Here is an 18,593-nt window from a genome sequence, read left to right as displayed (position 1 = left end):
TAATGTGTCCTACGGTCACTCAAATCATTAAAATTACTCACGTTTGGAAATATACACCATTTCCATTTCACCAGTGGTGGACAGTAAGGAAGTAAATGTAATTCATTACTGTACTTTAGAGTGAAAGGGAAAGTTTATAGGACTGTGGTGAGACCTGCGATGTTGTATGGTTTAGAGAGAGTGGCATTGAGTAAAAGACAGGAGGTGGAGCTGGAGGTAGCAGAGCTGAAGATGTTGAGGTTTTCGTTGGGAGTGACGACGATGGACAGGATTAGAAATGAGTTTATTAGAGGGACAGCACATGTAGGACGTTTTGGAGACAAGGTGAGGGAGGTGAGATTGAGATGGTTTGGACATGTGCAGAGGAGGGACATGGGGTATATCGGTAGGAGAATGCTGAGGAAGGAGCCACCAGGAAGGAGGAAAAAAGGAAGCCCAAGGAGGAGGTTTATGGATGTGGTGAGGGAAGACATGCAGGTAGTTCGTGTGTAAGAGGCAGATGTAGAGGACAGGGGGGATGTGGAGATGGATGATCCGCTGTGGCGACCCCTAATGGTCCATAAGAAGAAGAAGAAGACTTTGGTAGCTTTTTCATGTATCTGTACTTTACTTAAGTTTTCCCATTTGAGGGGTCTTTAATTTCACTACATTTTAAAGTCAGATTTCGTACTTTTTACTTAACTACATTTTGCGCGATCAGTTGTTCCTTTAAAAAAAAAAAAAACGTAACCGGTCAAGCATGCAGAAAGGGTCGAGCGCGGGCTCTGTTTTCAACTCGTTTTGACTGCCGCTTGGTGGTATTTACTCATCACCAGCATACAGCTTAGCATCAGTTCAACAGCAAGCAGAACATTTTAAAAGAAATAAATATTGAAAGAAACTCCTGACTTGTGATTTTTTTTAAGTGGTTGAAAAGTAGCTTTTGGGGTTTATGATCATTTTAATCAGTGTTTGGCTTGTTAGGACCATTCTATCAATAGATCAGTGTTCTGAGAGTAACATTATAGACATAATAAATCATAGTACTTTGGATTCTTAAGTACATTTGAAGGCTTTTTTACTTTTACTCAAGTGAAAGTTTAAAAGGAGCAACTCAATGACATGGTTTTTTGCACTTCATCCACCACTGCATTTCACAGTTGTTAAAAAATGAATTGGGCAGATTAGAAAATAGGTATGACGTTCATGCTACATAGCAACTGAACTTAATACTCGTTCTGAACTACTAGTTCCACATGACTAACAAAATAATTTCACCCCTGCAATGCAATTAAAGTGGTTTAATCTTGGAACAAGTAAGTTAGTGAATTAATACGTTTTTAGACTTCCTCTTTTTCCACATTTCACTATTCAGTCGTCGGTATGTAAAGATATGATTCTATATGGGAGGCACTGATTTGACAAAAGAAGAAAATGTAATGTTCACTTTGGTGTTGAAGAACGTTAGAGACTCAGCAAACATAGAAAAAAGTTCTGTAGCCTAACGAGGTCGTTACCCTTCGGCACAAAACCCTGGTTACGGAAAACTCAACATTTACATTTATAGCATTTGGGAGATGCTTATATTCAAAGTGACTTACTATATCTCATTTATACAATAGAGCAGTTGAGGTTTAAGGGTCTTGCTAAAGCAGTGGTTTGCTGTGATTTGAACTCACGACCTAACAAAGCCTAAAATCTTAAAACCCACTGAGCTCCCACTTCCAATTTCCCAATTCAAATCACCTGGAGAACATAACTCATGGAGGTAAAATCACATGACGGTGTTTTTTCCTTCTCTCAGGTATACCGAGATGATGTGCATCACATATCTGCCAATCTGATAGCTCTCTAGCATCATGTGTCTCAGTCCGTGCCTCCAATTTTTCTATACATATTTACATAATGATGAATTGATTAATGTGAGGTGCACGAGGGGCCTGGTCATCACAGGTCACTCTCATCTCTGCTCCATTTTCCATTATATGATGCGTGATGACCTCTTCCTGAGCAAAGAGATGAATAATTCATTTTTATAATTAATAATTCATATGATTGGCTTAAAATAAAGCTCATACATTGCTTGAGGAAAAACAAAAATAAAAAATTGCTGATCGGGGCATTAAACAAACATGCCACGTACTGCATTACTGTCTTGACAGAGCGCCATAGTATGAATAATAAAGAATGTTTACGATTATTTAATTGATCTACTTACTAGGCATGCACAATATGTAATAATAATAAAGTGTCTAGGATGGCATCTGACCGGTGGGAAATTCTGGAATGGTGTAGCCGGAAGGGTTACATCAATGTGCTAGTGCTAATCACGCTCTTGGTTAGATACTAATAGCAAATTTACCAGGACTTGTATTGTAATGGCAAACTAATAAAATTTCCAATTGTTGAAAAGGTAACGCTCTCAATAAGGATATGTTTAACATTTTTGGAAAAAGTCTCCAGTTTCACAGTTTTGTAACGCAGATGTAAAAACTAATTCACACTGATTTCTGTCAGATACTCCACATAAACTGATTAAAATAAATAAATAAATAGTCTTGTTATCGCTGATATGGCAAAGTTCTGAGGAGCATCTTTTTCCGATTGAGTTCTCCCTTGTTTCATGGACCTTCTACAAAATTCAATCAATGCAGTCAATTCTTCTTCTCATTGATCACATATGATGAAACATTTCTTTCCTGATAGGAGTGGTCTCTTCAAGGTTGGCTTTGATCCACATTGAAAGGGGATGATAACGATGTAAACCTTGTGCTTTAGCCTTCATAGTAAGCAGATCACAATCCAATTGTCCACCAATGGGATTTTTTTTATGAATAATATTAGACATTCTATACTTTAAAACATTAACCAATCAATCAGAAGATGAATTTTTACAGAGATGAATAATCAATTAATTTAATAATTAATAATTGTTTTGTAACGCAGATGTAAAGGCTGCTATATAAATCTCTCGGACATGGAAAAGTCTGAAAAATGAAGGGATTTGGAGTTGCTCAGTAACATCAAAAGCTGAACCCTCACCTTATTAGTGCTGCATTAAATATACCTCAGAAGTTGGAGCTGAGAATCATAGCATATCCAACCTATAAAGTTTGGGAGCATTTTTAGCCTAATTGTAATAAGTAATGGATATTTCCTCCACCAAACAGCAAACAATATAAGATTTAATAACCTGTATTTACATTTGCGGCATTTAGTAGACGCTCTTATCCAGAGCGATGTACAAAAGTGCTTTGAGTCTCTAGTAATGAATAAATCTACACTGGTAAGCAAGATTACAAACTTAACAGAAATATAACTCTTAAAATCTACAAAGCAAACTTGGAAAGTGCTAATTTAAGCGTTTCAGGAAGAGGTAGGTCTTCAATCGTCGCTTGAAGATATTCAGGGACTCTGCTAGAGGAAGTTCATTCCACCACCTCGGTGCCAGAACAGGGAAGAGCCTTGAAGTAGAAATCGCTCAGATCATTGATATTCAGAATGAGTCACTGTTAAGTAGACAAGTGATGCGGGAATTTCTTGGCAATCCTGAATCAAATTCAGAACAAGGGTGATATGTATGTTGACAGGTCGAAAGTAAATACTACTGTACTAATAACGAATAAAACTTTCTTTTCGGCTTCTCCCGTTAGGGGTCGCCACAGCGGATCCTCCGCACGTTTGATTTGGCACATGTTTTACGCTGGATGCCCTCCCTAATGCAACCCTCCCCAATTTATCCGGGCTTGGGACCGGCACTAAGAGTGGCTGGGGATGGTTCCCTGACCGGGAATCGAACCCGGGTCGCAGCGGTGGGAGCGCTGCATCTTAACCACTAGACCACAAGGGGTGTACTAATAACGAATAACACATTTAAATAAGTAAACAAATTATTATTATTTATTACTTTTTTTTTTAACAGTTGTCTCCATGAGCAGCCATGTTGATTTGATGTCACTTGCTGAACTGGGAGTCAAAGAGACTCCCATCAATCATCCAGGATGAACCTGCAATATATTTTTTAAGCCAAAATCCAGCAAATACTTGGCTATTATAAATGGCTATTATTTTACAAAACTGAATTCTGTAATGAAGAACAGAAACCCGTGTCCAACTCATCATTGATTATTGACTATCTAAGAATAGCAAAATATTCATAAACGTTATTGTGGTTAGCAGATTAGCGGAGTACAATCTGCAGGCATTTCCAATAAAGTGAATATGATCCTGCACATTGTTCTGATCCATGAAGCTTTACATCTTTGCCTCTCGGAAATTCAGTAATGATGCCAAAATTCTATTAACTGTCCAACATTTAGAGCATTTGGCAGAAAAGATATCCAGAGAACTTCATTTATACAGCTTGAGCAGTTGAGGGTTTTGCCCAAGGTCCCAGAAGTGTCTTAGTAGTGCTGGGATTTAAACTCACAACCTTCTGTTTAGTCCAACATTGTACCCACTGAGCTACCACTACATGGTAATGTGTAGAATATTGAAATGATAAACATTTCTAAATAAAATACAATTTCATTCTCAGTTCATTTTGACACAAAAGGGAAAGAAAAGCATTTTTGTGATTCAATGTAAATTTATTACAGTCCCTCTCCCGTCACTCGAATCAACCCCGTCGTCCTCGCCATTATTAACTTGTACTAAAAGCCAGAGTAGAAACTCGGTACAAGAGGGCTACAAGTGAAGCCTTCGTTACACGCATCTGTTATTTGTACACAATGCATTATATACAGAGGCTCTGCATCGGGCAGGCACCACAATAATTACAGTAAAAGCATCCCAGCCCGACCACATCAGCAGAGATGCTTCTCAAAGTGAACAGCAGCTGAGTGTGAGTGACATGTAACAAGCACAAAGTGTAAAAAAAAATCGGCTTCACCATCATTTACACTGTTTTTAAAAAATAGCCGGCATGGGAATTAATCACACACCATTAAACCACAAATTCACCTCTTTAAACACGACCTATGGTCCCTCGTAGCGTTGAAATTGCTGGCCACCAAAAAATGAACGTTTCTGATTCACTATTGTCAAAAATAAAAATATATATAGAAAACATTTTGGCAGAAAATCGGTATTACGTGGATGCTGCGTATCGACTGACTGTAATACTCGTTCTGAACTATTTGTTAGAGAGGACGAGCCGAAGAATTCTTCCTCCTCGATTCGTTAGCACACAGGAAACACCGTCAACCACAAGCAAAGATGCTGAAGAAAAAAAAGGCTATTGCTGCACAAATGTCTGCATGTTATGGCCAAACAGCTCGGATATGGAGTCTATTCTGAAGCTTGTATGTCGAACACCGAGTCGTGAGCGAAGAAACGAGAACTGTCAGTAATCTATACTGTTATGTAAAGAAAAAAAAAAAAGACAATCTGAAACATAAAAACATTTAATTAGAATAAATTCTTCATCACGTTTATCCGAAATGAGTATGCAGTTCACTACATATTATTTTAAAAAAGTTCACTGTTACTTTTCTTAAAGAGAATCATTTCAGAGACCACAACGGAAAATAATGTATAGAGAAAGTAAACGAAAAAATAAAAATAAAAAATACACCTAAAAAAGAAAAACCTGTGGTGTCAGTTTTTTATGCATGTAAATGCCTGCTATTAGCGCACAGCACTTATGGTCGTGTGATCACACAGTTGCCTTGCAAGTTCATTTCTGCGCCACAGGTCTGATCCATACACAGAGGCATGATGAGATAGAAACTGGTTGACAACCACTTTTAAGTCCCCAACAGTCAACAGTTTTTCTGGCTTCTCAGTGGTGGTGTCCGACGGAGAGCACCAGAGGGATGAGGCAGCCTATGACCAGCGCCAACACCTCCACCTTGCTCAGTCCTTTTCCTCCTCCGGATGAGTGGCTGTGCCCACCCATGCCTCCCACCTCGGGCAGGACGTGAACCGTGGCGACGTAGAGGAAGGTCCCGGCTGAGAACAGCATGGCCACGCCTGTGGCGTTGATGTTGGACAGGGCCTCTTTACTGCTCTGAATGGAGAAAGGCAACGGAATGATTATAAACAGAAGTTTACCTTTATTCCATACAGCGGCTTTAAAATGCTACATCTCAAAGTGCTTTCCTAGCATAACAATACAATCATAATAACTAAAATAAAAAAGTACGTTTCAAGAGCAGATTAGATCTAAAATTTAAGAGTAAATCAGATCACCAACTCACTCGACAATTCAGTGTGTATACTAACCCTGAAAAGCAGAAACTTCTCACTAAAGCTAATAATAGACAATGGAAAGTAAGTGCTGAAATATATGTAGCAATTAGCGGTCGACCGGTAGTGGATTTTAATGGTACCGAAAGCTGGATTGGATTGCACTTGCCGATAACCGATTAATAGACTGATTGTTGTTAAAATGCATACTAATATATTTATTATGTATTATATTACATATAATACATTTTTTTTACTGAACTTTATATTAAAAAAAAAAATATACCAACCCCCTCCCCCCCCCCAAAAAAAAAAACAAAACAATAATAAATCATGAAATTGTGCTAAATTTAAATAATATTTTAATTAATAAATACTATTATATCACAAAAAAAATTATAAATAATGAATACAATGTAATGCTCTCCTTGTAGCATGCAGTCTTGGATGTAAAAGTAAAAAAAAAACAAAAACAACACATGGTGTCAGTGAGTCGCCTCCAGAGGCCGCTATTGTAACGACGACTGACTTTCTCAGCTGCTCCAGGAATCGGACACGCGCTGGAAAAATTTCAGCATTGACTTTTGCCGATAGTTTCAGCGAACAACTATGATTGCCGATTAATCGGTCGACCTCTAGTAGCAATATTTTGGAATCCTCTGGTGATGAAGCAGCAAACACTTCATTGTCAAAGTAGGTGAACAACTGACCATCCCACATCTATGAACAAATATAAAATATCAACTTTTTGAACATCAGTCACCGTTTGCTCTCATAATAAACTCCACTCTTCTCAGAGGGCTTTCCACTACAATTTAAAGTATGGCAGTGAAAATTTGTGAGAGCACTGTTAAGATCACTGATGTTGTATGAGGAAATCTCAGTATTTTAGTTAATGCCAAAGACGATCAGGCTCATCCTCCTGTTAGATCTCTGTGAAGACCACCTCAGTTCTTCCACACCAACCATGACAAACATTAATCTAGAGCTACAGCATGCAGAAACATTCTAGATAATTGCATGCTTCAAAAATGTCTGGCAACACATATCAGTGTGAAGGTCAGGCCTCCAGAAACCTTTGGCCGTATAATGGATTTGCTCCAAAAATAAAAATGCAGCAAGTTTTGGGTAATATTTTGGTTTCTAGCTTTGCTGATGTTATTAAAACAAAAAAAATTCCAGGAAAGCTCCAACACTACTTTGTGGTAAAACTTCCTGAATCACTGTGGATACAGAAATCTGGTTCTTATATATTACTGCGTAATTTCTTTTCACAGAAGGAGGTAGGTTTACATTTTTCCAGCAATTTGCTTTAAAAGGAACAAACTGGACAGACGTGTTATATTTACACTAAACTGCCTGATTAGACCAAAACACATCTAAAACCCGCACGGCTTGAAATCAGATCCAGCAGGGTACAGGCTTCACTGTGGTTTTGTGATGCAACTCGACATGAAGCACAGCTACATTTACTGGATTATTTCCACTATAGCAGCATTTCCAAACTGGTTTATTCCACTTATACTATAGAACAGTTGTTCTAATCACCGACATTATAATAGTTATATACAGCAGAATAATAAACTGTTGTGTTCCCTTTTTATTGAACTTCTTAGAATGATGTTAAGAGCTAGAAGTCAGATTATAGAGTATCTGCAAGAAAAGTTCATCTCGGATTGTTAACAAAGAAAAAATCCTGTTCGCTTATCTAACACGTCTTTTAGTCTTCACTTGTTATTGCCTTTAGATTGTGAATATTTACAGAGCCTGTAAATTAGCTGTGACTCTAGAAACGATAAAATATTAGACCAAGAGCGTTATTAAAAGACATCAATGTCAGACTTATTAAATACTAATGAGAATCTCAGATTCAAGAATTCAAAAATGCTGTGGTATAAATACATTAATATTATAAACTTTCTTTAGGGGTCGCCACAGCGGATCATCCGCATGTTTGATTTGGCACATGTTTTTACGCTGGATCCCCATCCCCTTCTTTTTTTTATTTGCAATTTAGGTCGTCTTGTGTACTGTATTCTGTTGCACTATGGTCTGTGGGGGGAGGGGTTGGGCAATGCTAATGATTACAAATTTCACATATGCCTTATGGACTTGAATACTATAAGCAGAGTTCATATTATTGATGTTCCTGCACAAAGTGACATACAGCTGCTTTTCTGTTGCTCCGAAATTATGAATTAACTGAAGAATTGCAACAGTTTCCATGATGCAAGATTATTTTGTCAAGTTCTATATGTTTCATCACAATATATTCATTTATAAGTTAACAGGCATCAATCAGTGTCCTACCTGGCTGAGACCCAGGAAGGTGATCATAGATAGAACAGGGGCAGCTAAGGCAAAGACCAGCAGGTGTTTTCTGATTCGGTTCCTCTCTAAACCCGCATGCATGAGGAATGAGACGAGGCCGAAGGCAGCAGGCGCCTGTAGAGCACAGAGACGACACACTGTAAAGCTATACAGAGGCTCACAAATCCTCCAGCAAATACAAAATCACTATTTATACACACATATACATACATACATATATATAGTTTTGGGCAGGTGTAAAGTCAGAATGCTTTAAAAAAGATGTATTTTTATTGTTTAGGTATTTACAAAATGCGAAGTGAACAAACAAATATAAATCAAATGAATGTTTGGTGTGACCTCCCTTCGGCTTCAAACCAGCATCAATTCTTACACTTGCACAAAGTCAGGGATTTTTGTAGGATCGCAGTCAGGTGCACGATTAACTGAAACGCACCAAGCAGGTGCTAATGTTCATTAATTTACTATGTAGGTTGAAACACAGCCATTATCTAAAACAGGCAGATGGTAGGAGACTTCAATCGGGGTGAGGAACAGCCAAACTCTGGAGAAACAAAAAACTGGCAAAAAACTGTGGAACCCAGGTACCCCCATGTATTGTTTGGAGAAGTCTGACCAGAAGTGGTCTTCATGGAAGAATTACAGCCAAAAAGTCATACCTTCAACATGGAAACAAGGCTGAAAAATTTACTAAACTATGTGAAAACAAAGGAACTGGGGTGCAGAGACAAGAGAGCGAGAGCGAGACAATAATGAGTGTCTGCAGGCAACAGCGAAGCATGGTGGCGGTATCTGGCAAGTTTGGGTGCTGCATTTTGGCAAATGGAGTTGGAGATTTGTTCAAGATTAATGGTGTCCTCAATTCTTAAAAATACAAGCAAATACCCATTCATCAAGCAATATCATCATTGAGGTGTCTGATGTCCCTCTAATTTATTCTGCAGCAGGACACCAACAATAAAATAATACATTCTTGAACACTTCAATCGCTCAAACTTAAAAGTTATTAGAATTTATTCTATTTATTATGAATATTTACTACTTTTTGAACAAAGCAGTGCAATGATTAAAATTCTTTACCTTATGAAGCATGATGGCCACAAACACAATGAGCTGGACGCTAGTCTGCGAGGTAGAAGCTGCTGCTCCAAGTGCAACTCCATCAGCTGGAAAGGAAAAAACGCAGCACTTTTTGTCACCTTGTCAAAAGCATGCATTTCACCTCCAGATCATATAACACACGTGACTTTACTATTGCACAAGCCAATATAATAAAGCAGTATGGAGTATTTGTTATGAATCTTGAACCCAGTTCAATCACCTGCAGCATGGACAACCAAACCAAGAGTGGTGGTGATTTTAGAGCTGGCTGCTCGCGCTGCTTCCGGGTCTGACCAAAAAAAAAAGAAAGAAAAATGTATATATAAAGTTAATCAAATCAGAAATGATACATTTGAAGATTACGTCCTCGTGGCCCACCGACCGTCAACACTGTGTATGTGCGAGCTGCCGATCTGGTCCACCAGCAACATGAAGACAAATCCCATCACCAGAGAAACACCGATGAAGGCATGGAGCTCCTCGTGACCGTGCGCATGTTCGTGGCTCGGCCCTACCACTGATTCGCCGGCTTTCTGCTCCGGGGCTGAAACCTCGTCCGGACCGTGGGCGTGGTGTCCTGCTGCAGGAAAAAGCAACAAATAATAAAATCGGCCGCATTTTATTCATTTTTTTATTTTGAAACACCTTAAATCTCCATTCAGTGTTGTAATGAATACACACGTCATGTTGACCGAGAACAGTTTTTTTTTCCTCGGAATAGCAGGAAGGATTAAAATGGTGATTTGTAACGTCTTTTTAAGCAATGTGATAATAAACACACCAAGAATTAAATACATATTTTTGTCAAATTGTTGGCAAGTCAGATGGCTATAATATGCCAAGATATTATAAAGATATCAGGGTGGGAAAGCCATTCTGTTCATATCATATTGTTCGATTTCTGATATATCAAAATATCTATCTATATCTATCTCTCTATCTATATTTCTCTGTCTGTCTCTCTGTATGTCTCTAGCTATCCATCTTTCTTAATATACATGTATATATCTATCTCAATATATAGGTTCATAACCCCCCCCCCCCTCTCTCTCTCTCTCACACACACACACACACACACACACACACCTCTATATCTATATCTATATACAAATCATCGTTTCAATACAGAAAGCTCTACCGTATCAACCCAATTATATGGTGGAAAATACCCCGTATGCATCAAAACCATCGGACCAATCAGAATTGAGCTTTCGAAAGCACCTGGGACATTAATCTGATCCTGAAATCCTCAGGTATGCAAAACATCAGAGGCAGTGACTGTGGAATGCTTTTGAAACCGCTGGAATGCATTCAAATGGGATTGAAAATATGCTAAATGAGATATAAAAAAAAATAAATAAAAAAAACAGACATGCCAATATAGTACCAGTAGTCAGATCGTGGAACCGCTAGCACTGATCTAAGATATGGTTCAATTATTGTCTCATTTAAATCATTTTGCTTTTATTTCTAGATATTTGTGGCGCACAGTCAGCGTATTTTACTTAAACGTTCAGAAAATAAGAGCCGGGGGAAGGTGCAGCGAATCCGAGTGTCTTCTGAATGACAGATGGAACTCGGTCTGACTGGTTCTGTATTTACACAGGCTTACACACTTCAAAGCCTGAATATAAGGTTTTGTGTGGGAGAGAGAGAGAGAGAGAGAGAGAGAGAGAGAGAGAGAGAGAGAGAGAGAGAGAGCGAGAGAGCGAGAAAGAGAAGTGACTCACCCTCCAGCACCTCCTCATACAGCGCATGGACTCCCTCAGGAATAATGACCGCCAGCGCAGTACCACATAGCAGACCTGCTCCCAACACCGTCACCAGCTTCAGCTTCTCCTGAAGGTCAAAGAACAAGAGGCACGATGTAAAATACTGCACTGACTTTACAGCTAAAACCCTCCCACGAGTTTGATATAGATTGAGGTGATCTCATGGAGTCCTTCACTTCATACTTTTTCACCTTTACATAATAGTCATTCCCATCTCTTCGCTTTCTCCAGTGATTCTCATCTCTACCGAGCCCCTGAACGATTTCCGACCCCCTCGCTCACGATTCCTCATAGTATTTCCTATATTCGGTTTTGTGTGTAACCCACAATGTGTTGCCGCATCTGCTGCAAGTGTTTGTAGCATTACTAGGGCTGCAAAGGCATGGGAAACTTTCCGGAAACTTTTCATGGGAGCTTCATCTGGGGAATTGGGGGAAATATTCCAAGTTGGAAATTTTTTTGCTCATAATTTGGGGGAAATTTATATAAACTGTATCATATACAAACATAACTTTAAACATACTGTTTGCTCATAAGCTGAAATGCATGCAAAATAAGTTTTTTTTTATTACAGTTTAGTTAATATAATTTTGTTGCACAAAAGCTTACACACAGCACAAAGACGTTTCAAAAATGCATGTGTTAATTCTGCAATTTACATGAATACTTGTGAAGAGGGTCATTTTTTTGGTATTGTTTTGTCTGCAAGATTGAAGAAATGATCCGTGTTGCGTTATGGAGGAACGCACAGTGTGTGCAGGAGGTACGGCCTCAATAGCGCTGCAGTAATTGTGCTGTGCGCACGTGATTTATGAATGCGCAGGGTAGAAATACAACTAAAATGGCATTCAATCTGGTTGTTTTAACCAGGATCATCCTGCAAAGTCCACCCCCACAACTACTTTTATGTTCCCTGTTAAATAGACTAACCTGCAATTTTGTAAATTCCCAGTTTATTCCCATAAATTCCTGTTAATTCCCATGAAAAATCTCCTTTTTGCTGCTTTTTTTTTTTTTTTGCCGCTATACAACACCATTGCAAAAAAATCATTAAGCGACTAATTCCCGTTTATTAGTTCCAGCTGAATCTAGTTCCATTTTTTTCCCTCTCAGAACTAAGTTCTTCCTCACAGTCACCATGTTTCAGCTTTTAACAATGTCGCAATAAATACTGACATTTCTCAAGCTGGGAACAGGGGGGATTTAAATCATTCATAGGAGCATTTACATGGGACAATTTTCATATTCATGAAAATCTTTTCACAGGGAAAGGTCACGTCCTACACGTCTTGAGAGTGTTAAACTGTGCGTAGAACATGGCCGACTTGTGTTACTTGATTGACAAATCATTTGCAGGGATGGTGGAGGAAACTGGTTAAAATCCAGTCGTCTATATTATTAACTTCGATTACGGTGCTTGGTGTGCGAGAGCTTCGTTTTGCACGTCGCACAGTTTTCCTGCCACGCGACTGAATTCACACCTGAGCCGCCTTTTCGAAAATTTCACCACGTGGTGTTTCACTGCTAATTAGTCACTTGGGTGCTTGTCATTTTATGGAGCTCTGTGGGTGTTGCTTAAATCTTTTTAGCCAACAAAACAGGACTGCTAGCATGGAACTCCTAGCGGTGGTGCTCCAAGAAGTGGCAGCTCAACGGTTAGGTCTCTGGGTTACCGATCGGAAGGTGTTGGGGGGCCTTTCTGCTCATCATGACTATCATAGCTGACCGGGCGCTGACTCCACAGCTTCCTAATACACTGGAATATGCGAAGGAAGAATTTCGCTGTATTAGATACATTTGACAAATAAATCTAATGTCTAATCTAATTGTGACCAATTTACTAATAATTAATGTTTCTCTGATCGATTACTGCTGGTTTTTCCCCTCATCAAAAGAAGAAAAACTATTTTTGTTAATAATCCAGGTAAAAATCTTCAGGCAACTTCCTTTGATTTGATTTGCCAGTGGTCCCAATCAACAATTATTCATAGATAAATAATTAAATGTATAAATGAATGGTGAATAGTTTATTGGTGTTCTAGACCTAAATGATCACTTTTTAAAATGAATAAGCTTTGATGAAATATACACAGTTTTTGTGTGTGTGTGTGTGTGTGTGTGTGTGTGTGTGTGTGTGTGTGTGTGTGTGTGTGTGTGTATATATTACACACACACACACACACACACACACACACACACACACACACACTAAAGTGGGGGCTTTTCCGGTTTATCGCGGAATTGCGTTTACATAACTAATCAGTTTGGCTGATTTTATAGGGAAGTGTTTTAATGGAGTTTTATGTTCAAACAATGAAATGTATCAATTAATTATAAAATAAAGTGAAATGTTAATACAGGACAGTAAGCGCTTCCTCATTTGGCAATGTACATACCATAAGAAATGAGCTTTATGATGTTTTTCGGTTGACGTGTCCTCTGACGTCAAAAAAACTTAAAGACGCACGTCACCAGATTTAGCCAATGAAACATCTTTAACTCTGCCTCTTTTTTGACGTCATGGGACACTTCAACCAATAAACAAGCAGAGAAACTACACATACTACAGAACTGTACAGTACAGTGTACTCACTATAAATGTGATACAGTGTAAAGTATTACTACGAGTTTACACAAGATCTATCTCGCTATATTCTCAAATGTTTTCTGTGGGTGTTTAAAGTGTGTGGGAGCAAGATTTATGGTTTAAACAATAAAAAAAATGTTGGGGTGGTGTCTGTTTATCACGGGGGGATTACTGTATAAATTGTAAATAAAAATTATTATTTTTTTTTTTTTAAATATATCAAAGAAGTATCATGCTAGATTCACTATAAGTTAACGTAAGGCTGAATGGTTTGGGGTGGTTTTAGAGCAGGGAGATGGTTGGAGATTTATTCCAGGTGAAAGGAAAACTGAACCATGTCTACTATTCCTACTAACAACATGCAACTCCACCTGTGGCTAACTGGAACAGACTTCTTTCACCATACCACAAAAACCTGAAGCATACGTAAGCCTTATTTAGAGAGCAAACAGTGGGCTGGAGCGTTATCTATCACGGAATGACCTGCACAGACACCTGGACCATCGAACTGCTGAAGAACATCAGCAAGTTTTACAAGAGGGACGACATAAAGTGGGACTTTTTTCGTTGATAATAAATTGTCTTAATACCTTTACGTGAGCAGACGTCTCCGAAAAACATCAAAGTCTACGTGTTTCCAGGGACATTCTAAAGCGAGTCAGCATTTAAAAAACAAACAAACAAAAAAACTAAAAAACCTCGGTAGACACAATAATAATAAAGCGTCCAATGTAAAGACGAGCAGACGAGTCCAGAATACGAACCTAACGCTTCACGCGTTTCCTCCCAACAAGACCGTTAAGCTTAACGTAGCTTAATATACTTATTTATTTATTTTTAGGTTACTTTACTCTTTTATATATTGGACAGTCATAAAAAGCGTCGCACTACACGTCGTACTCCGTATGAACGCGTACGTGACGAATAAAAATTCGATGTAATCCGATAAGAAAATGTCTTTTAAAAGCGCCGTCTTTTCGCGTTAAGCCACGTTAATTTGTTTCGTTTTTAGAATTTACACACTTTTAATGTAAATACATTTATTTTTTAAGCACAACTATACAGTTTTACGTTTTTGTTACACCTTTGTAATAATTTCTTCCATTTTCACCAGGTTTTCCCCTTCATTAAAACCGCGATATCGCGATACTACCGGTACGGATCGATATCGCGATACTACCGGTACAGATCGAATCGCTCCTCCCGTACACTGCAAACTTTGGCCAGAGATTATTAGCTGACCCGGATTTTGCCTTGTACATATCACAGGTGTTTCTTTTGTTACAGGAATAATGAAATAAATGAAAAATCCCATTAGAATGACCCACATAATAAACATATGTAATGAAGTTTATGAGGCAGGGTCGCTTTCCTGAATCTCAGCTAGAACAACAAACATCTCGGGTCCTTCAATATAATAAAACAAAAAGGGCTTCACCTCTGAGAAGTTGACAGCCAGAGGGATTGTTCCTGCAACGTAGCATCCCACTAACATGGCCAGGGAAAGCAAGCTGATTGAGCTGAAGTCGTCCATTTCTCAGCGTCGTGTCTCCTGATTAGCTTCACCACCAACCAATAAACCTGAGCTAGCTGATGTCAGACAGATCAGATCTAAACACCAGATTAGACACACTACAGCTCTATTAGATCACCTATAGTTAGATTCTTTTATATAATTATATATAGGAATAATCCACTCCAAGCTTTTGTTTGGGTTTTTCTTCTTCTCCTCTTCTTCTTCCTGTTGCCACAAAGGCAAAAAAAACAACCCTGTGGCTACTTGACAATAAGACTAGCAACGCGTCAGTGTTTCCTCGACCTCACTTCCTTTAAGACTCAACGACATTATTTTATCAAGAAACTCCAAAATGCTCCGAGATCAAACCTCCACTGTGTTTCCGCAAACCCTGGATCAGGAACCGCTCATTTCAGCTCTGACTCGGTTCGCCAGCTGAGCAGGGAAACGCTGGCGTCCACTTCCGGATCGCAGGGTTCAAAATCAAAGGGCGCAGAGGCTCGCGTCTAAACAGCGCTTTGCTCCCTATACTAGCGCCCTAAGTGCGCTTTAATGAACGACTGGCGCGGTCGATGTAGTGCCTTACGCTCCAAATAAAACGCAAATTGGGAGTTCGCCCGAAACCCGGGTTGTCATACGTGACGTTTTAAAAGTCAAATATTTAGAAGATAAATATACATAAACAAAATATATGCGATGTAAATTATTTTATTTGGAACTAGAAAAAATTACACTTGCAACTTTTATGAAAAAAAAATGAACTTGCAAAATGTTATGGCTCTGTTTACGGGCTTGGTTTTGGAGACTTTTTTTTTTACAATTAAATTAGAATTAATTGATTAATTAATCACAATGAATTGATTAATGAACTAATCAATTGCCACACAATTACCTCCTTCTTTTTAAAATGCACAATGACTACAACGCATCTCTCTCTCTCTCTCTTTCTCTCTCTCTCACACACACACACACACACACACACACACACACACACACACACACACACACACACACACACACACACACACACACACACATATACATGGGACAGGACAACAAGACAATGCTAACTCCATGACCTTTCATCTGGCCCTCACCCACCTGGACAATAAGCACACATATGTACGAATGCTGTTCATAGATTTCAGTTCAGGATTTAATACAATCATTGGGAAGCTGAGTCTACTTGGCCTGAACACCCCCCTCTGCAACTGGATCCTGGATCCTGGACTTCCTGGCTGGAACGCAGTCAGTCCGGATCGAGAACAGCATCTCCGGCACCACCACGCTGAGCACTGGGGCCCCTCATGGCTGTGTTCTCAGCCCACTGCTGTTTACTCTGCTGACTCAATGCACAGCTCGAATCACATCGTCAAGTTCACCTGCATCAAGTGCATCAACAAGAATGAGTCGGCATACAGAGAGGAGGTGCAACACTTGCTAACAGCAAACAGGAGGTGCAAGAATCAGGAGATTCTTTACTGACCACACTTTTCACTCTCCTACCATCAGGAAAGAGGTTTCGAAAGCATTCAGGCCCCACATCCAGACTGTGCAGCAGTTTTTTCCCTCAAGCAATCAGGCTCCTCAAAACACAGAACTGAACTGAAACTCTCACAAACACACACACACACACACACACACACACACACACACACACACACACACACACACACACACACACACTCAACTGTGTGTACTGAGCTGCTACAAATCTGAACTCAAACACACACTCATACTAATTTCACACATCCATGTCTTCAGTACCACCCATATAATATTATTGTATTGTTACATAACTGTTTACATGCTGTTTTTTTTGCACATCCATTTGATTGCTGCTATTGTTGTTTTGCACAACCCTTTCTGTTTACATCTTGTGTTTATTTATAAGTACACTCTTGTAATCAGTTCTCTCTTTTTCACACTATACTTTATTACATACAGTAGGTATACTGGCGTCGCTATCTGGTTTTGTGTATTTGTCCTACCCTGTCTTGTGTCTTGCACTGTTTGCACCAAGTTGCACACAATGCACTTTATGTGATGAGGACACTTACGTAGTTCTTAGCTATGTGTTTTTTGTTATGTAGCTTCATGATGTTTTATGTAGCATCAGGGTGCTGGAGGAACGTTGTCACATTTCTCTGTGTACTGTGTCAGTTATATATGGTTTAAATGACAATAAAAGCTTCTTGACTTTACACTGATGCTACACATTGGTAAATGTGGCACTGTCCCAATTTTTTTGAGACTTGTTGCAGCTATCAAATTTTATATGACCAAAACTTTTCCTAAAAATTTTATATATATTTTTAGTTTTTTTTTTTTTTTTTTACATTTAACAATTGATTTGCTTTACTGTAAATAGATTATCTATCTATCTATCTATCTATCTATCTATCTATCTATCTATCTATCTATCTATCTATCTATCTATCTATCTATCTATCTATCTATCTATATTTATAATGTCTTTTTTGGAAGCTTTATAGGAAGATGTAAACCATTTGGGTTTTAGCAGACCACACACACACACACACACACACACACACACACACACACACACACACACACACACACACACACACACACACACACACACACACACACAAAAGAATTGGCATATACAAAGGAAAATTTATTTTTAAATGAGCAAAAGGCAAACAACTTTAAAATTGTCCATATAGTCTGATAAATATAAAGCCAAACCTGTTTTCAGAAAAATGACAATGTACAGATTATGAATTTTGTCAAAATCGTGAAAGTGAAGGATAATGTTTAAAATACTACTGGTAAAAAGAAAATCAATAAACAACAATAACAACAACAACAACAATTGTTAAGTACAACAATAATAATAAGTAAATATTCCTTGCCTAAAAAATTATCATTCAAGACACAAACGCTATGTATTTTGGTCTTTCTATCAAATTTGCAGTAAGTAACCGTAAGTAAACAAAAAAAAGAACAATAAAAGAAAATAAGTACGAATATACGTAAGTATTCATTTGCGTAACTACAGTAATGCATTACAGTCATTTGAAGTACAAATAACACAAAGGAAATATTATTTTAAGCAACTGAACTTAAATTAAATTTTTCTATTTTGCCACTA

At 38.5% G+C, this 18,593-nt stretch overlaps 1 protein-coding gene across 2 annotated transcripts; it reads right to left on the bottom strand.

Moving 5' to 3' along the window:
• Positions 1–5,116: 5,116 nt before the first annotated feature.
• Positions 5,117–15,960, bottom strand: slc39a9 (solute carrier family 39 member 9). Of its 2 annotated transcripts, none has more exons than XM_083544873.1 (7): positions 15,398–15,960; positions 11,331–11,439; positions 9,983–10,177; positions 9,821–9,889; positions 9,580–9,665; positions 8,479–8,613; positions 5,117–5,989 (listed from the first exon to the last, which is right to left on the bottom strand). In XM_083544873.1, exons 1-7 carry the CDS (start codon positions 15,491–15,493, stop codon positions 5,762–5,764), a joined length of 918 nt encoding a protein of 305 aa, XP_083400999.1. In that variant the 5' UTR covers positions 15,494–15,960; the 3' UTR covers positions 5,117–5,761. The 2 variants fall into 2 exon arrangements, with proteins under 2 accessions (XP_083400999.1, XP_083400998.1); XM_083544872.1 differs by having other exon boundaries at positions 9,983–10,180; positions 15,398–15,959.
• Positions 15,961–18,593: the final 2,633 nt, after the last annotated feature.

This window comes from Silurus aristotelis, assembly GCF_946808225.1.
Source record: "Silurus aristotelis genome assembly, chromosome: 6".
Lineage (NCBI taxonomy): Eukaryota > Metazoa > Chordata > Actinopteri > Siluriformes > Siluridae > Silurus > Silurus aristotelis.
This window is presented reverse-complemented; position numbering and strand designations above follow the sequence as displayed.

Coding starts and splice junctions, on each gene's coding strand:
- slc39a9 (XM_083544872.1), bottom strand. CDS start 15,493: ATGGACGACTTCAGCTCAATCAGCTTGCTTTCCCTGGCCATGTTAGTG. Junction 11,440..15,397: donor TGGCTGTCAACTTCTCAGAG/GTGAAGCCCTTT, acceptor TTTGACCTTCAG/GAGAAGCTGAAGCTGGTGAC. Junction 9,890..9,982: donor GCACATACACAGTGTTGACG/GTCGGTGGGCCA, acceptor TTTTTTGGTCAG/ACCCGGAAGCAGCGCGAGCA.